The sequence below is a fragment of the Empidonax traillii genome, unplaced genomic scaffold (genome assembly GCF_003031625.1).
Source record: "Empidonax traillii isolate 1590-97213 ecotype Southwest subspecies unplaced genomic scaffold, ASM303162v1 scaffold448:size1359114, whole genome shotgun sequence".
Lineage (NCBI taxonomy): Eukaryota > Metazoa > Chordata > Aves > Passeriformes > Tyrannidae > Empidonax > Empidonax traillii.
This window is the reverse complement of record NW_020955641.1, coordinates 851,113-868,783: the sequence shown is the minus strand read 5'-3', so window position 1 is coordinate 868,783 and position 17,671 is coordinate 851,113. Positions and strand designations below refer to the sequence as shown.

Below are 17,671 nucleotides of genomic sequence, written 5' to 3'. Positions count from 1 at the left end.
GGTGCAGCCCTGAGAGAACCGTGCCGTGCCACATGACAGGAGCAGCCAACAAAACTCCCTGATACAGGGGACAGGTAGGGGACAGGTGGGAGCAAGGGGCCGAGGGACCCTGCCTGGGGCTGGCCTGGCCGAGGCAGCAGAGGTGGCTCCCTGGCCGGGCACTGTGGAGCAGCCCGTGGTGCCCTGGCAGCTCTCCGGGCATTGTTCTGCCTCTGGGAACAATCGCTGGTTCCTGAGGGACGTCCTGTGACCAGACACGGTCCACAGCCCTGCACTGCCACCAGCCCCTCAGCCCTGCATCTCCCAGCCAGCCTGGAGACCAGGCCAGGCCAGGGGGCCAGGGGGTCCTGGTGCTGGGAACGGAGAGGTGGGGGCTCTGTGTGGGCACCAGGACTGCAGGGCAGGAGCACCGGGTCCCGTGGCCTTGCCAGAGGCAGAGTGGGTGCCCAGCTGCCTGTCAGGGGGTGCTGGAGCTGCCTCTTGCCTCCCGCTCCCTTCCACGGGGCTGATGGGACCGGCCACCCCGGCCACTGCGAAGTGTCCAAGTGTTGCAAGGACGGCGGCACCGCAGCTGCCGGGGCTTTCCCTGACGGCCCTTTCCGGGAGCGCCTGTCCCTGGGAGAGGCAGGAGGGCTCCACACCCCCGCCCGGGCAGCCGCCTGCACGTGTGTGTACATGTGTGTGCACACGTGGAAGCCAGGTGTGCACACGTGTGTGTGCGCCTGTGGAGTCCACGCTCCGCGTGTTCCCGCTCCGTCCCTCGGCTCCCCTGGTGCCTCTCCTGCCGTGCATCCCGCCCCGGGCAGGAACATCGTCCCGGTGGCACAGCGCCGCCCCTGTCCCCGTGCCACCTGGGCATCCGTCCTGGGAGATGCCACATTCCTGGGTGCTTCCCGAGAGCCCCGGTCACTGTTTTCCCCCTGGAGAAGATCTGGCTGCTGGCTCTGCAACCCTGCAGATCCCTGGTGTCAGGGCAGGGCAGGGGGTACCTCCGGGGGGGTTTCTATCATGTGCAACCCCAACGTCTACCTGGGGACAGCACCCCTTCACACCCGCCGTGCCCCAAACCCCAGCAACCCCCGGGACCGGCTCCGCATCCAGGGCGGTGCCGCCCCAGCCCGGCCACGGCGTTACTGCCAGTACGAGGACAGCCGGAGCTGCTCTGGAAGATGCCGTCAGTCGTTCCAGGGATCATCCGGCTGTGATTCCCTGCGGAGATAGCGGGAAAAATGCAGCCCCGGTGGATTCTGGCGCTGTGGCCCTGCCCTCCTGTGGGTGCGGGGCTGGGAGTTTCTGTGCCGCCGGGAATGTGTCGGATGGCTCAAGGCAGTGGGAGACGTACAGAGGGTGGCCGCCGAGCCGAGGTCCCGGGACCACCACGGTCCCTGCCCGGGGATCCCTTTCCCACTGCCCACCCTGACCCTGCGCTCCCGACCGCCTCCGGCACGTCCCTCCGGCTCTGCTCCCGCCCTGCTCAGGACTGGACACGTCATCGTGTCTCACGCCTGGGTTTCTGCCAGGATCTCGTTTTGGGGCTTTAGAGAAGAAGCAGGAAAGGATGCGGTGGGGCGTGGGCAGGGGGCGCGGGGCAGCACCGCCCCCCAAACCCCACCCCGAGTCCGATTTTCCTGGCCTCTCCCCACGGAGCTTTCCCTCCGCTTCCCCCTTGGGACAGTAATTACGGCAGTAATTAGGAAGACAATTATTCCTGCTGAATGGAAACAGCTTAATCTGTTTCTCCATGCTTTTGGCAGGTTTCACCCCACGCCCGCCCACGAGTGCCGGTGGGTGCCGCCCAGCCCAGCTCTCTGAGCCCTGCGCTGCTGTGGATCTGGACCCGTGGCTGGAAGCCTGGAGGGCTATGAGCCATATCCTATCCCCAGGGAATGCTCCCTGCACCAGCACGATGAAGCTGCTGGACCCTGACCTGCTGCCAGGAGCGGGGGACTGCTAGGGGGGGACAGGGCACGGCTCAGGGTGGGCAGTCCTTGAAGTGAGGTGGGTGAAGGGAACATCACTGTGCTGTGGGACCTTCAAGAGCCACAACGGCAGGCAGTGAGGTGGGACCCACAGGCTCAGCACCTCGTGTAGATCCATCCCATCTGCGATGCTCTTTGTCACCTGTGAGGGAGCACAGGAGAAAGGGGTGAAAGGGCACAGCGCTCTGCTCTGACACAGCCTCTCCCTCGGCCCTGCACTGCAGGGAGTGCAGGGGAGCGGTGCTGCAGCGTGCCGTGCCCCAGCCCTGCCCTGGCTGATGGCTGTGCCAAAGCCGGCGGCTTTCCATGGCCTGGCATGGCACTGCCGTCCTTGCTGGCAGCACAGAGGCCAGCACCGACCTCCCCATGCTCGTCCCCACCACAGGCTTGTCCCCAGAAGACTTCAGCTGCTGCCGGTGGTGCCCCCAGCTCAGCCTGGGCACGCCACTGCCACCCACCTGGGTTCCCCCAGGGCCACTCCGGGACAGCTGTCCCGTCCTACCGGTCCCCCTGGCTCCAGGGATGTGGCCAGGATGCCACTGGGGAGGCTGGGCCCTGCCTAGGTGCGGCTCGTTACCTGCATGGCAGGAATTACCTGGGCTCAGGCGACAGCCCTGCTCCCTCTGCCCCGCCCGCGCACCTTAAATCCCAGCCCACCACACCCAGGGCCAGACCCGGCCATCCAGGGCACCATGGAACTGCTGCCTGGCTGCCTTCTCCTCCTCCTCCTCCTCACTGCCCTGCTCCCCCTCACCACGCGGTCCAGCCCGGCCCCACACGGACATGGACGACTGGAGCTGGGGATGGGTGAGTGTGGCCAGGGCATGGCCTGGGGACAGGGACACCCGAGTGCCGCTCTTGGGCAGTGTGCCTGCTGTGCTGCCTGCAGGGGTTTGGGACTGTGGGTGCCAGGGGTCCGGCCCTGGGGCACTGGGGGGGCTGCCGAGGGCCCTGCTCTGGGGCTCTCCCCACCGTTCTGGCCGCTGTGTCCCGCAGCAAAGCCCGGGTACTGCTACCACATCTCGGAGGTGGAGGACCCGCCGGATGAGGCCTGTGGCGCCTGCCGCATGGACGCCTCCTGTGCCCGCTGCACCAGCGATGCCGACTGCCACGGTGTCACCAAGTGCTGTCCCAGCAAGTGCGGCTACACGTGCCAGGAGCCGGTGCTAGGTGAGGGGCCGGTGCCATGGTAGTGGGGCTCTGGAGCAGGGGGGCTGTTTGGTTCACACCGGGATGCAAACTAGGATGGGAGGTCCCTGGGGTGCTCCCGGGGTCTTGCCAGGTCCTTGCAGACCACAAGGGGCACCACGCTGTGCGGTGGGGGAGCGCCCCAGCTGCTGGTGCGTGGGGCCACGGGCTACTGGCACAAAGGGTTTGGCAGTAGGAAGGGACTGGAACTGTGCAGACCTTCCCAGGGGCCTGGCAGCACTGAGAGTGGCAGCATCCCCATCCTGCCCCTGGCTCAGCCTGTCCCCTTTGGACCATGCAGACTTCTGCTACCTGCCCTCAGTCTGTGGGAACTGCAAGGCGCTCTTCCGCCGCTTCTTCTTCAACGCCTCCAGCCAGCAGTGCGAGGAGTTCATCTACGGCGGCTGCGGCGGCAACAGGAACAACTTCGAGACCAAGGGCGAGTGCTCCCAGGCCTGTTCCCACGTCGGTAACTAGCAACGTGCCGTGGGCTGTGTGCCACAGATGAAGGCTGCTCCCGGCCCCGCTCCTGACACCCCGTGTCTCAGTTCCAGGTGACTGACAGTGCTGTTCTAGGGGGTGTAGTGGCCTCTGTATGGCCCCAGCCCAGGGGAAGCTGCTGCTGGTGGTCACATCCCTGACCCTGCAGGAACCATTCCCTGTGGGGCTGGTGGCAACGAGTGCTGTTGGCTGGGGTGGCCATGCTGGGGGGCTGTGGCTTGACTGGGGATGCTTGCTGGCCTGAGGACAGGGACACGTGCCCCATGATGACAGCATGGCTGCCCCTTCCTGTGCCATGATGCCTGACCAGAGAAGCCCATCCCTCCCCTCAGGCTGTGACACTTCAATACAAGGGTGGGTCCTTGGATGAGCACGTCTGGGTCTTGTCCTTCCTGCTGGAGCAGGCAGTGCCCATCCCTCTTGGCTCCCCTCCCTCATGGGGACGGGGTGATGGGTGCCTCCAGCAGCACAGCATGGTGGCCCTGGGGCTCACCCAGCCACCACCCTGCAGCTCCCACTGCCTCAGATGGGCTCCCAGCCCAGCTTTGCCCTTCAGCTGCCAACGTGACCTGGCTGGGAGCTGAAGCCACTGAATGGAGAAGGAATGGCCACCAACTCAATGGGTGCCTGTCCCCAGCCTGCCCTGACCCAGGTCTGTGTCTGCACTGCTTCACCAACACTGGCAGGGACTGAGCCCCCTGGCCCCGGGGACACTCCTTCCCTGGGAGCCACAGTTTATTCCAGGCTGCTCCAGGAGCATGTGGGGCAGCTGGAGGTGGCCAAGCACACACTTTATTGCTGGAGGTGGTGTGGAGGGGACAGGCCAGCTGAGGCCCATGACTGTCCCACGTCCCCTAACGAAGGAGTCTTCCTGCTGCAGAAGAGCTGCTCTCCCATCATGCAGCATCTGAAAAGGAGGACGTGCTTTTAGGGAGCCACAAGGCTGGAGAAGTGAGGGACCAGCGGCCATGTCTGCAGCCATGCTGGCCAGCTCTGTGAGAGCTTCCTTCTGCTCCATGTCACTTGAGATCCCCCCACCCTGAAAGTGTATTTGCTGGAAGCAGAGCAGTGGGGCAGCAGCGGGAACTGGCCTCATGATGATGCCAAGCTGGGAGCATGCTGAGGGCTGTGCCCTTACACAGGTCTGCTTTGATGCCCTGTGTGACCTGGTGCCAGCCCTGGTGCTGGCCCCATCCTTACCACTGGGCACCCGTATGCAGATGTGGCCGCAGCCATTGCTGCAGCACTTGTGGCCCCAGGGACACTCCTCGTCGAGGCTGCACAGGTCCAGGCACAACCCACGGCCCCTGAGCACAGGGCACGCTCCGTCTCTGCCTGCAAGGGAGAGCGCCCTGCCATGGGGCACCCGGCTGGGACACCCCACCTCTCCCGGGGCAACACCTGGCCCCTCCATCTCACCTCCGGGGCTGTCCTTGCAGACGCGGCCACAGCTGGTGCGGGTGCACCTCTGGCCCCAGGGACACTGTGAGTCGGCCTCGCACTGCTCCGGGCAGGGCTCGGCACCACGTTGTGGCACAGCCACGGCCTCACGCTCTGCAGGCAGGGCAGGACGGTCACCTGGTGACTCTGAGCTGAGGCTGTGTGTGCTCATCACTTGCACAGAAAGAAGGGGAGGCTCGGGAAGAAGGACAGGGGCAGATCATATCCCCGGAGGTTGTGGGACCCCACGGGCACAGCCATCTCAGCACACCCCGCACGGGTTCATGGCACGGGATCCTCATTGGGATCGGAGGGCCAGGATACACCAGGGGGTGGGTGTTGAGGGGATGCTGGGCTCCATCCCCACTGGGCAGAGGGTACAAGAGGCTGACCTTGCAGAGAGGCTGGTGTGCAGACGTGGCCACAGCCGTTACTGCAGCACTTGTGGCCCCAGGGACACTCCTCGTCGAAGCTGCACAGGTCCAGGCATGTCCCCCCTTCCCTGGGGATGGGGCACACTCCCACTCTGCCTGCAAGGCAAGCACCCAGCTAGGGGGCACCTGGCTGGGGCACCCAGAGAGGCCCTGCATGGTTCCCAAAGGGCCTGGCTGGCTCTCACCTCCGGGGATGTCTATGCAGACGTGGCCGCAGCCGATGCTGGTGCACCGCTGTCCCCGGGGGCACTGTGAGTCGACCTGGCACTCCTCCACGCACTCGCCATTGGTGCTGTCCTGGCTCTCTGCAGGGGCACGGAGACCCACTGTCACCTGGCTGCCCTTGAGGGACTGGAGCCAGCCCCCCCCAAACAGGCTGTGCCTGCTACCTCTGGGCACGGCCACGCACTCCCACCCGCAGCCGGTGTCACAGCACTTCTCCTCTCGCTGGCAGACGGTGTCATCCAAGCACTGGCTCCTGCGCCGGCGCCAGGGGTCCCAGCATGGCTGTGCCCGGGGACACTCCCCAGGGTGCTCTACCAGAGGAGGGGACCTGGGTGAGGGTGGGGGTCCCAGCCCTGCTCCCACTTTACTGTCCCGTGCTGGTGGCCGGGCTGCTGCGCTCACCTCGGGCAGGGCGGGTGCAGCGCATGGCGCAGCCAGAGAAGCAGCACTTCTCCTGCCGGGGACAGTCCCTGTCGTGGGTGCAGGAGTCCTCCTCCTTGCACGGCTCTGAAGTCTGCTGTGGCCTCACCTTTGGGCACTCACCAGGTTTGTCTGAGAGGGGCAGGAAGGGGCAGCAGGGGCAGAGGGACCACACCGTGCTGTGGGCACCCCCTTTTCTGCAGCCTCAGGACACCCTGAAGGCTACACCCTGGGGGTCTGAGCACCTGCCCTATGGCAGGACCATCCTGAATCCTGCCCCCAGGAGAAGGAAACCCTGTCCTGGTAAGCTTTTCCTCACCTGGTTCGGGGGCCAAGCACACGTGGCCACATCTGCTGCTCCTGCAGCACTTCTCAGCCCCCGGGCACTGCCAGTCCTGGATGCAAGTGGTGCCACAAGGGGACGTGGCCAGCAGAGCCTCCTCAGCCAGCGGGCAGATGCCTGGCTTTTCTAGGGGCAGGAGGAAGCGGAGCTGGGTGTGCAAACAGCAGCAGTGGGTCTTTCCCACCCAGTCCCACAGTTCCTGGAGCTGGGGGACACTTCTGCCTGTATCTGGCACCTTGGGACGGGGGCAGGCAGACAGAGTCGCAGCCACTCAGGCAGCACTTCTCCTTGCCGGGGCACTCGCCATCGTGCCAGCACCGGGCTCTGCAGTCATAACTGGGGAACAGCCCAGCACGGGCTGGGCAGAATCCATCCTTCCCTGTGGACATGGCATGGGATGGCTGCAGTGCCACTGCTTAGAGGCACAGCCATGGGGACCAGGGTGCGTGGTGTTGTCATACCTCTGGGGCAGCTCCTGGCCCCCTCACCTTGGCCATTTGCTGGGCACTGCTGGCTGCACAGCTGGTGACAGCACACGTGGGATGGGGGACAGTCCTGGTCCTGGAGGCACCCCCACTGGTGTGGCAGTGGCTGTTGGGTGGCTGGGGCAGGGCTGGTGTCCTCTGCACCGTGGACCAGGCGAGAGTGGGATGGTGGCCTCACCAGAGGGTGGCCTCACTGTCCCCTCTCCCCTCCAGCGCCCGCCTGGGAGCTGCACAGTGAGTCCCCACCCCAGACCTGGCAGAGCCCACCCCGGCGAGCATGAGGCGAGGAGCCCCTTTTGTGCCATAGCTCTGTGGCCCCACAGCATCATCCCTGATTTCTGAGCCGTGTCCCCGCCCGCACTGCCCCTCCTGTCCCATCCTGCCTCACCGGCTGACGCTCCCGGCAGGCACTGGTGGCCACAGCTGCTGTTGCAGCATTTCTGCACATCGGGGCAGTCGCCATCGCCTTGGCACCGCTCCTGGAACGGTCTTGGCTGCACCACGGGGCCCTCCGTGGGCTTGGGCTGGTCTGGCAGGGCAGAGTGGGTGCAAGGATTCAGCCACCCTGCCCACCCCGGGGGTCCCCAGCCCTTGCCTGGTGCCTGAGGCCACATCCTGGCATTGTGTTTCCAGGGAGGTGCTGGTGAGGGGAAGCTGTGTATGCTGCCCCAGAGGTCAGGGCAGCAGGGAGGTGGTAGATGTCTATGGCACAGAGAGTCCCCGTGGTGAGCCAGGGCTCCCAGCCATCCCTGCCCAGTCCATACCTGGTGCCGGCTCCAGGCAGGCAGAGCCACAGCCCAGCGGGCAGCACTTCTGCATTCCCAGGCAGTCCTTGTCCTCCAGGCAGGGGAAGGAGCAGGGGGCAATGAGCCCCTCGGGGGCTGCTGCCCTGCAGGCACCAGGCTTCTCTGCAGCACCGAGGGGCCGAAAGGGGAGACTGCACCGCAGTGTCCGAGGGCAGCACCGGGAAACCTGGCCCTGCCAGACCCTTGTGCCAGACCCTGCTTGTCCATGGCTGGACCCCACCATGTGCCCTATCCCAGACCCCTCCACGCCTTAGGAGCTGTGGTCAGGGGGCTGCCAGCAGTGCAGAGAGAGCTGCTCTGTAGCAACAGGAATGGCACAGGGATGGGGACAGGGATGGGGGAGAAGGATGCCAGCTGTCCTGGGACAAGAGGGGGTGCCGTACCTTCTGCCGGGGGGATGCAGCGGAGCCGGCACTCCCAGGGGCAGCACTTGAGCCCAGCGGGGCAGCTGGAGTCGTTGGCACAGAGCGGGAGCTCCTGGCGCAGGCAGCGCATGAAGTCCCGTGGGCACCTCCCTGGTTTCTGGGGGTCCCCTGAAGAGGGATGGCAGTGTCAGGACAGCACCAGCACCAGAGCCCCTCATCCTCCATCCTCGGGGAGTGGGGCATGGTTTTCCATGCAGGGGACAGGGAACTGGGGTGGGGATCACAGCCCAGGGGGCTGGAGACTCGGCTGCAGCGTGGCCTGGGGAGCTGCTGGACCCCCACATCAAGACCTGCATGGCACAGCACGGCACAGCACGGGGCCATGTGTGTGCCCTCACAAGGCAACAAGTGCCATGAGGATTGTCACTGGCCCTACAAGGGCACACCAGCTGGAGGTCACAATCCATCCCTGGGCATCCTGCTGCCCTGGGAAGCTTCACTGCAAGCAGCACACCCCATGCCTCTGCTGCCTCCTCCTCTTCCTCATCCTCCTCTTGGCACCCTGCGCTGGGAAAATCAGGACAGCCCTGCCTCTGCTACAGGTGAGCTCCAGCTGGGGCCTGTGCCACCAGCGGGGATGCATTGGGAGCAGCCACCCTGTCAACAGCCCGGCCGGCTGCGTGTTTGGGCTGCAAACAGACGCTGCCGGAGTTTCACTGCAAACAGCAGCTGTTTGGCTCAAACAAAGAGGCACTGCCGTTGTCTCCAGGTGGGCAGAGCCATGCTGCAGCTGGGCACCACCGCCCCTGGCACCATCCTGCTGCAGGGGGCTGGCATGGGGTGGTGGTGGGGGGGAGGGGGTAGGATGGTCTGCACCCAGAACGTAGAAGACACCCTGCCACATGTGGCACCCCCGAGAGCTGATGATTGCTGTGCATGTGGGGTGCAGGTGGTGCACAGAGGGGTGCAGGGGGTGCACAAGTGCCCCCAGGGTCCCTCAGGCACCCCAGGCATCAGAGCAGGTGCTGCAGCTGGCTGGGACGTGGTCCCTGCCAGCATGTACCAGGCAGGGACAGAGGGGACACGACAGTGGCAAGGGAAACTGGAGGGGGGGCAGGGAGCTGCCCCCAGGCTGCCCGTGCCTGGCAGCTGCCAGGTTTGCTACCCGGTACTCACCGCCCTTCTCCTCTGGTGTCACGCTTGGCTCTGCCCTGAGGATGAGGAGCCCCAGGAGGAGGAAAACTCCCAGGTCCATGGTGCTTGCAGGATGTTGTGAGCGTCTGGAGCTGAGCTGGGGCTTGGTTTACAGTCAGTGGCAGGGGTACCCGAGGTGCCAGGGCAGCCGAAGCTGGGCTGCTGGCTGTGCCACGGGCAGGAGGGGCAGGAGGAGCAGGAGGAGGGGCCATTCCCAGAACCCACTGGTGCCCTGCCAGCCATCCTGCTTATCTCTGGCCGAGCCCCGCTCTGGGGTCAGGACGACCCACGGGGCTGGGGAGGGCAGCTGGGGTCAGGCACTGCTGTCCCCCGTGGTGCACGGCCCCGTCCCTGCCACAGCTGGCTGCCACCCCCTCCCTGGGTTTCCTCCAGCCCTGCTTGCCCCTCACCTCCCTGGAGTGGGGGCTGTGGATAGACCCCATGGGTTGGCCCTGGCATGGCAGTAGGAGCAGCCTGAGGAGCTCTGCCAGCTCTGCTGCCATGGTGCTGCCCCTCAGCCAGATGTAGCCTCCGTGCAGGGGACTGCTTGGGATCCAGCATCATGAGTAAGAAGGTCCTGATGTGTCCCCTTGGAGGTCGGTGCTGCTCCCTGCCCCCTTCCCTGTCCGGGTGCTCCACCTGTCCTGACCCATGACTGCTGTTCCCACCAGGTTTTCACACTTCGGGATGCAAATGAGCCCTTCCTTGGAGCAAGGAATCCGAGGGAACTGGTTTTCCAGTCCATGACTGCTGAGGGGACATCAAGCAGCCCCCGGGCCCTGCAGGATGGTCACCATGGGGTGATGATGGCTGGAGGTTACCCACATGGAACTGGAGCCCTCTCCCTGCCCCAGGGCAGTGCCTGCCTGCAGGGACAGCTGCCTGGCCCCTGCCTGCACCTCCCTGCCTGCACACAGCCCAGGCTGCTGGTGCCTCTGGGAACCAGAGCAGGGAACAAGGATGTGACCCAGAGCAGAGGTGGCCATGGGGTGGTTTATTCTCGATGCTGTGGAGCAGCTGAGGCCAAAGGGGACTGCCTCGTGCCAGGCTGCCAGGAGCCTTGGCCATGGGGTGGTGTGGGTGTTTGTGCAGCCCTTGATGGCACAGCTGGGAGCAGCTGGGGCTGCCAGTTACCCCAAACAGAGCCATCACTCAGTGCTGATGCCATCCTGCCGGCGGTGCAGAGGGTAGAGCACAGGGGGCAGCAGCACCTCTGCTCTCCCCATTGGTGCAATGGCAGAGGGGTGTGGGGTGACCCCAAAAAGGCAGCTCCTGGTGCAGTTCTTCCTGGCTAGGGCTAGGCTGTGCCTGGAGGAGACAGTTGAGGGGATCAGTGAGGATGGGTGCTCCCTCTCTGAGGGATGGAGGGTCCTGGGGTGCTCCCACCCTGGGACCCCCTTGGTCCCCTGCGGGCTGGACCTGAGAGGCAGCAGGTTGGGGGTGAACATACCCCACAGTGGGGGGACGCAGACCCGGCTGCAGCCCTGCTGGCAGCACTTCTGACCGGTGGGACAATCCTTGTCCTGCAGGCACAGGAGGAGGCACTTGCCTGCCCGGTTGCCATCTGCTGCGGGGGGACAGAGCCCTGGCCACACTGGCACATGTGGAGAGAGGGAAGGGTGAGGGGTTCCTCCAGCGTGGGGGAGCTGCTCTGCCTGCAGGCATGAGCTCCTCGCCCATCAGACGGCAGCTCAGTCCCCACCCTCCCATTGCCCCCAGGAAGGTCACAGTAACAGGGTGTGGGGAGGGCACAGGGGTCTTGGCCAAAGGCTTACCCTTGGTGGGTGGTTTGCAGACGTGTCCACAGCCAGTGGTGCAGCACTTGTCGTCCCCAAGGCAGTCACTGTCGGTGTCACACAGCTCCAGGCAGGGACCCAGGGAGCCCCGCAGCACCATGGGGCATGAGCCGGGCTTTGCCGAGGCCTGGTGGCTCCCTGGTGACGGCAGGGATCGTGGATGTGCTGGGATTCTGTGTCCCTCAGCCCCGCTCCTGGCACAGCCTTGGTCTCCATCCTGTCCTTGTCTGTCCCTCCATCCTCCTTCGCAGAGCCCTGTGCTGCTCTCAGTTGCCAGCCTCACACCCACACCAGTCTGACCCAGTGAGACCAGTCACAGCCCAATATGGGATGCCAGCTGATAGCTGGAGTGGTGAGGGACAACCCTGGCTGTGGTTCCACCAGCAGGCAGTCTGAGGAGGGTGCAGGAGGGTGTTCAGCCCTGTGCATGTTTGGGACCATCACCCGCCCATCACAGAGGGGCTGGGTGCGGGGATCCTGAGGGCCAGCTCTTGCCCAGGGGCTCACCAGGGCCTGGGCTGGGGCCAGGGTGGGTGTGTGGCACCAGGAGCCACAGCTGGTGTGGCACACGCTCCCTGGGGCCTGGAGGGCTGCCACTGGCTGCACACTTGGCTGGGCACAGCCGCTGCGGCTCGTCCGGCAGCACGGGCTGGCACACGCCAGGCTCCGCAGGGGATGGAGAGCCGTGCTGCCCCCAGTGCAGTGGAGGGCTGGACACGGGGATCAGGGAGGGCTGGCGGGGCTGTACCTGTGTCTGGAGGGGCACAAGCCAGCCCACAGCCAGAGAAGCAGCACTTGTGGTCCCCAGGGCAGTCCCGGTCGTCGGCGCAGCGGTTGGGGCAGGCGGCACCGCTCCTCTGGGCGCGCTTCCGTGGGCAGAACCCGGCTTTGGCTGGAGGGAGGGTTGAGGTTCAGCGTACGGCCACTACAGTGCCCAGAGCTGCCGTACAGCGTGATGGGGGCTGCAGACCCCTGGGGCTGTCCCGGGGTATCCTCAGCCTGGCATGGGGACCCCCAGGCCACCTCACCTGGCTCGGCGTGCACGCAGCGGGTGCAGCAGCCGCGGGTGCAGCACTTCTCCCCGGCGTGGCACCCGCTGTCGTTGTGGCAGCTCGCCCCGCAGCTCGGCCCGATGGCGCTGCCGGCGTGGGGGCAGTAGCCTGGGCTCTCTGCAGAGGGAGATGCTCCGTGTGGCCACGTGCCAGGGACCGGGGCACCGCCACAGGCACCAGCCCCCACCCACATCCCACCTGTTGCCCAGCCTCTGTGCTGGCATCCCTCAGAGGGAGCAAGGGTACCTGTGGTGGGCAGGAGGCAGGTCCAGACCTGCCCGTTCTGGCAGCACTTCTCAGCACCGGGACAGCTGTGGTCGGACAGGCAGTACAGCCCAGGGGGCCGAGAGGCTCCACTTACCCCCGCCGGGCACTCACCCACTTTGGGGGGGGCAGGTGGGGCAGTGGGGGTCCGATGTGTCCCCTGTGGGGCTGCAGTGAAGGTGGGAGCAGTGCCCTGGTCCCCACAGCTGTGCTGCTGGGCCAGGGCGAGCAGCGCCAGGAGCACCAGGAGGAGGCTGTGCTGGCCCAGCATCGCGCTGCGATCAAAGCTGTGCTTCTGGGCGATGGGCTGGGATTTAAACTCTGCTGGGGCGGGGGCTGGCCGAGCCAAGCTGCTCCTTCTCATGGCAGCAGGGGTTTCAGGACCGTGGGAGTGGCAGGCATGAACAATTCGGCTCGGGGGAGACTCCTGGGGCAGCGCTGGGCCCATGGCCTGTGGTTGACACATCCTCCACAGAGCCCTTTCCAGGTCACTGATGACCCGTGAGCAGCTGGGCGAGGGGCCGAGCAGCACTTCCAGAGCCCCACCATTGTGAGCAGGGATGGGACACAGGGGCAGTGTCCTGTCCCCAGTCTTCAGTGCCCACCAGGTCCCCCCTGGCACACACGGAGCAGGGAGAGTTGCTGTGGAGCTGTGGTGCTGTGCTGGGGTGCACCAGCCTGCACCTGCATCATGGTGAGAGGGGGAATGGGCACTGGGCGTTGGGCAGTGCTGGGCAGGGTGTGGGGCTTGTTCAACCCTGGGGGAATTGAACTGCTCTGTCCTCTGTCAAGGCTGGGTGCTCTGGGGGTGCCGGCCCTTCCCAGGCAGGAGGGACACTTGCTCTGGTCCCAGGGGCTGGGAGTGGGAGCAGGGCAGGAGCAGAAGGGACAGGGCCCCTGGAGCCCTGTGAGGAGCAGGAGGTGCCAGGAAGAGCAGGATAGGAGCAGGAACCCAGCTCTCAGCACATGAAGAGGGGACAGGCACGTGGCAGGGGTGAGTGGGTTGCACTGCCCAAAGCTCCTTCAGGCTTCTGCCGTGGGCAACTGCGTGGGGCAAGGAGGGGTTTGGGTGATGCTCATGTGAGGGCACACACTGCAGCCTGTTTGTCTCCCGGCCATTGCAGAGTCAGTTGATGCTGGTGTTTGTGTGGAGCCCTTCCAGGCATCTCCAGCAAGGGACGAAGAGGCAACCAAGGATGGAGAGGTGGCCACAGAGCGGCAGGGAAAGTTGGCCACGGCGCAGGATGGAGAGGCAGCCATGGTGTGACAGGGAGAAGCTGCTTTATTGGAGAGAGTGCAGGGGGCTGTGGCGTGCCCCGAGCAGGGGACCCCGGGGAGGAAGCTGAGGCTGAAGGCTCCAAGCCAGGGGGATGATGCGGGGCCACGGCCAGGGTGAGTGGGATGGGTGTTGGGCAGCAGCTTCCCTGTGGCTGGGCTGGCAGGAGGTGTCTGCACCTGCAAAGGAGAAGAGGCCGTGAGCAGGAGAGGTGCACGGGTGCAGCGGGATCCCTGGGGCTGGCATGCACCCAGCTGACCTCAGTGGAGGGGCGTCACGCAGGAGACCTTGCCGCAGCCATTCCTGCAACACTTCTGGTTCCCGGAGCAGTTGGCGTCGGTCTTGCACTGGTTGGTGCAGACACCCAGCATGGGGATGCCCGGGCTGACGGGTGGGCAGATGCCAGGCTTCTCTGAAAGGCAAATGGACATGGCTGAGAACTGCTGGTCCTGGAATGGGGGGGGCAGGGCCCACCCTGCAGCCTAGGCCTTGGCCGGGATCATGTGCCCCCAGACAACCTGTGCCTGGCAGTGTGGGGCCCCTGCTCCACTGTCCCATTGCCTGCCATCAGCACCGGGCTCCAGCTCTGCACCCTGCTGCCTCCACCAGGTACTGGAGCCTCCAGGTCGCATCCACATGTCTGCAGCTGTGGATCCCAACTCCTGAGCCCATCTCTAAATGCTGCTTGCCAGCAGGACTGGCGTGGTGAGTGTGCTCAGCTGGACATCTGCAGGGCTGTGGCCAGTGCAAGGATGGGAATGATGCCATTGGGAGGGCAAAGTTGGAGCCAGGACAGTGCCCACATCCTGGGCTGGCAGCTGCCCACAAGGCCAAGCAGTCAACGAGTGCTGCGACGAGAAGCGGCGCAGACCCCCACCCTCCACCCCAGCCTGTGTCATTCAGGATCACCTGCTCAGCCCCTGCATCGCTGAGAGGAGGAAGGAGTGAGCATGGCCCAGCAGGAGCACACCCTGAGCCTGCCGGGCTCCCACACAGACCCTGGTCCCCACGCTGCAGCCAGACACGGCTCCCAGGCCCGTGGCCACCGCCGCACCCTGGAGCACCGATGCTGCCAGCTGGGATGGGCTGGGATGGGTTGGGATGGGCTGTCGTGCTCCGAGCAGCACGGCCAGGAGCAGGAGGGAGCATTACCATCGGGCTTCTGGCAGGCCTTGCCGCAGGCCGCCGGGCAGCACTTGAGGGTGCTCTCACAATCGCCATCGGACTGGCACCCCACCGTGCAGTTCACCGCCTCCGTCGCCAGGTCCGGGCACACGCCGGCTTTTGCTGCAAGGCAAAGGTGGGGCCGTGGGCGCGCTGGGGCAGCCGGCCCTGGGCAGGGCGAGGGCTGCCTGCCGTGGCAGGAGATGCTGCCACCGGCCCCAGGGCTGGGTCCAGGGATGCTGCTGAGCCCAACTGCACCGGGCATGGGCTGCTGCTCGACCCGGCCCCCACCGCAGCTGCCCTGGGGCTGGGAGAGAGGGATGCTGCCTGCTCGCCGGGCGTGCTGTGCCGGGCCGTGCCGGGCCGTGCGCTCATACTCACTGGTGACATTCTGGGCGGATGCTGCCGGCAGCTCTGCCCAGAGAGCCAGGAGCCCCGCCAAGATGAGGACGCTGCGGGCCGTGGGCATGGTGCAGGAACCGGCTGCGCTGCGGCCGCCCGGCCGGCCTTTAAGCTCCTCTCCAGGTGGGGCTGGCGGGCTCGGCCTTCCGGGTGGTTCCCAAGGGCCGGGCAGGGCCAGGCTCCCCCTTCGCGCTTGCACAACCCGAGTATCAGGTATCTGCCGCTCCTGGCTGCCGACCAGGGAGGGGGAGCCTCGAGGAGACCGGGCGGCCATGCTGAGAACTCGCCCGGCAGGAATGGCAGCCAACCAGCCAACCACCACCGGCTGCAGCCCCTGCACGCTGGACCCCAGGCAGCTCCAGACTGATCCCACTGAAGTGCTGGGCTGCCACGGCCCCGCACAGGGATCAGCCATGGGGATGCAGAGGTGCTGCTCGGGGGCAGCGCAGCAGGCCCAGGTGCGCCAGGGACAGGGCACGACCTGTCACCACTTGGACTCACCCCGTGCCGCCCTGGCCACAGTCACGAGCTTGAATGGAGCCCCTGGCCTGGGTCACCGATGCCCAGAGGCCGGGAGGAACTGGTGGTGCAGACAGGGCTGCAGCTCGGCTCTGCTGCCGCTCACCCAGTTCCTGCTCCTGTTCCAGGCACTGCTCTCCTCCAGCTCTGGGTCCTCAACTGAAGGGCCCTTCAGGCTGCCTGTGCCTTGGGCAGGTGCCCAACTCAGGGCTCCCCTGCACTTCCCCAGAGCAGCCACAGGAGCTCTGCCGAGCTGCCATCTCATCCCATGGCCCCCATCATCCTTGCAGTCTCCCACAGCCCGGGGGATGTGGACAGATCATCTGGCAGCACCAGATAAGTGGCTGGTAGAGAATGAGCCATTAGCACGTGCACCCAGTGCTCCAGAGCTTGATGGTGCTGGGGCTGTACCACCCCAGACTCCCTCGGCATGTCCAGGATACCCTGCCCAGAGCATGTCTGGTGGGCCAGGACACTTCATGGTGCCTGCCAATGTCAAGCCAGGGCTACCCCAGCTCCGGGTAGGAGCATCCTGCAAACCTGCATGGGCCAGGGGTGCATGGGGCTGGGACATGATCCCTGCCTGAGTCACGAGCTGGTGTCTGCTCTGCCGGGGTCCGTCTCCAGGTAATTTAACCCCACAGTCAACAATGTGGCACGGTGGCGTGGCAGTAAATCAGTAACTGTTTGCCTTTGCCTGTGGTCCCCTCCCTGTCTGGGTGTTTATGCAGGAACAGGAGCCGGCACGGACGGCTCAGCTGCCTGCCCCACCGCTGCGCCGCGTGTCACTGCAGTGGGAGCTCCATGGGGCAGCGAGGAGATCAACAGGGCAGTCTCTGTCCCTGTGCCCTCCAGCATGGGGACCTGCCAGGCCGCTGCCAGGTCCTGGCCATGCTCGGCTGGCCGGGATGCTCCCACTCTGGGCCCCTCTGGTGACACGAATGAAGGCAACTGTGCTGCAGCCCAGTGGCCCCAGCACCAGGGCTGAGATGTGGTCCTGTGGTAGTGGGGTGGGATAGGGGTAGTAATGGCTGGGAGGTGGGAACGATGCCCACCAGAACAGAAGCTCTGTCCCTGCATGATGATGTGCAGGAACAGAGCCCACTGGGACCCAGCAGCAGCTTCCCTGGAGCAGCAGCCCTGCTGCCATTCCCACACTGCACACCCAGGGCCACTGTCCCCACTGTCAGGGAGGGGCTGCCTCGGTGTCCCGCCATGGCTGGGCTGTGGTTCCCATGCCAGTGTTGTCCTTGAGGGTCATTGTCCCGGTCTGACCCTGTGACAGCTTTGCCCCAGTGCGGGGTGACCTCAGCGTGGGGTGACCTTGGTGCTGGCAGTGAGCAGCTGGCACTGGGAGGGTGTGAGGGTAGATGCCAACAGCGGGGCTGCACCAGACCAGCTGGACAGGAGCAGAAGGGAGCCCAGAAATGGGCCCATGGCAGGAGATGAGGGGGAAACCACAGAGGAAGATGAGAGCTGTGGGGAGCAATGTGCGAGTGGGTTTGCCCATGGTTGCACCTCAGTCCCAGGGTACCTGGCTGGCAGCTGAGGGGACGATCCAGCTGGAGCTGCCCCCAGCCAGCCAGAGCAGCTGGAGAGAGCATGCTGGTGACAGGGCCAGTGGCTCCAGCCCACGCAGTCAGCATCACCTTCCGGGAGACAGGAGTGCTTTGGCTCCTGTCCCCAGTGCGTGGCATTCAGGATATTGCTGTCCCCGCCCTGGCTCTGCCAGGTGCTTCCTCAGAACAGGCTGAGGACAGCTTTGGGAATGCAAGGGTCTGCCAGCATGGCTGCAGGCAACTGTCCCCATGGCTAGGG

The 17,671-nt window shown here is 65.6% G+C and overlaps 3 protein-coding genes across 4 annotated transcripts; all 3 read right to left on the bottom strand.

Moving 5' to 3' along the window:
* Positions 1-4,564: 4,564 nt before the first annotated feature.
* LOC114062984 (keratin-associated protein 16-1-like) lies at positions 4,565-9,548 on the bottom strand. Its single transcript, XM_027894957.1, has 13 exons — positions 9,363-9,548; positions 8,205-8,354; positions 7,780-7,923; positions 7,404-7,544; positions 7,019-7,153; positions 6,766-6,909; positions 6,507-6,656; positions 6,170-6,319; positions 5,932-6,078; positions 5,728-5,847; positions 5,088-5,222; positions 4,869-5,003; positions 4,565-4,575 (listed from the first exon to the last, which is right to left on the bottom strand). Exons 1-13 carry the CDS (start codon positions 9,439-9,441, stop codon positions 4,565-4,567), a joined length of 1,641 nt encoding a protein of 546 aa, XP_027750758.1. The 5' UTR covers positions 9,442-9,548.
* Positions 9,549-10,655: 1,107 nt separating this feature from the next.
* On the bottom strand, positions 10,656-12,940 carry LOC114062983 (WAP four-disulfide core domain protein 8-like). Its single transcript, XM_027894956.1, has 6 exons — positions 12,475-12,940; positions 12,205-12,345; positions 11,920-12,068; positions 11,156-11,291; positions 10,831-10,974; positions 10,656-10,688 (listed from the first exon to the last, which is right to left on the bottom strand). Exons 1-6 carry the CDS (start codon positions 12,938-12,940, stop codon positions 10,678-10,680), a joined length of 1,047 nt encoding a protein of 348 aa, XP_027750757.1. The 3' UTR covers positions 10,656-10,677.
* Positions 12,941-13,751: 811 nt separating this feature from the next.
* LOC114063055 (WAP four-disulfide core domain protein 2-like) lies at positions 13,752-16,349 on the bottom strand. 2 transcript variants are annotated; one of them, XM_027895067.1, is made up of 4 exons: positions 15,314-15,623; positions 14,921-15,055; positions 14,028-14,180; positions 13,752-13,947 (listed from the first exon to the last, which is right to left on the bottom strand). In XM_027895067.1, the coding sequence occupies exons 1-3, from the start codon at positions 15,606-15,608 to the stop codon at positions 14,029-14,031; spliced, it is 582 nt and encodes a 193-aa protein (XP_027750868.1). In that variant the 5' UTR covers positions 15,609-15,623; the 3' UTR covers positions 13,752-13,947; position 14,028. The 2 variants fall into 2 exon arrangements, with proteins under 2 accessions (XP_027750868.1, XP_027750867.1); XM_027895066.1 differs by lacking the exons at positions 13,752-13,947; positions 14,028-14,180 and having other exon boundaries at positions 14,384-15,055; positions 15,314-16,349.
* Between the last annotated feature and the right edge of the window lie 1,322 nt (positions 16,350-17,671).

What these genes read in the sequence shown, in the direction of transcription:
- LOC114062984 (XM_027894957.1), bottom strand. Translation starts at nt 9,441, where the DNA reads ATGGACCTGGGAGTTTTCCTCCTCCTGGGGCTCCTCATCCTCAGGGCA. An exon ending in CCTGCCGGGAGCGTCAGCCG is followed by an intron (nt 7,154 to 7,403) that starts GTGAGGCAGGAT and finishes TCCACGGTGCAG; the next exon opens with AGGACACCAGCCCTGCCCCA. An exon ending in CTGCATAGACATCCCCGGAG is followed by an intron (nt 5,223 to 5,727) that starts GTGAGAGCCAGC and finishes CCCTGCCTGCAG; the next exon opens with AGCGTGAGGCCGTGGCTGTG.
- LOC114062983 (XM_027894956.1), bottom strand. Translation starts at nt 12,940, where the DNA reads ATGGGCCCAGCGCTGCCCCAGGAGTCTCCCCCGAGCCGAATTGTTCAT. An exon ending in CTGCCTCCTGCCCACCACAG is followed by an intron (nt 12,346 to 12,474) that starts GTACCCTTGCTC and finishes CTCCCTCTGCAG; the next exon opens with AGAGCCCAGGCTACTGCCCC. An exon ending in CTGCAAACCACCCACCAAGG is followed by an intron (nt 10,975 to 11,155) that starts GTAAGCCTTTGG and finishes CACATGTGCCAG; the next exon opens with TGTGGCCAGGGCTCTGTCCC.
- LOC114063055 (XM_027895066.1), bottom strand. Translation starts at nt 15,749, where the DNA reads ATGGCTGATCCCTGTGCGGGGCCGTGGCAGCCCAGCACTTCAGTGGGA. An exon ending in ATCCGCCCAGAATGTCACCA is followed by an intron (nt 15,056 to 15,313) that starts GTGAGTATGAGC and finishes TTTGCCTTGCAG; the next exon opens with CAAAAGCCGGCGTGTGCCCG.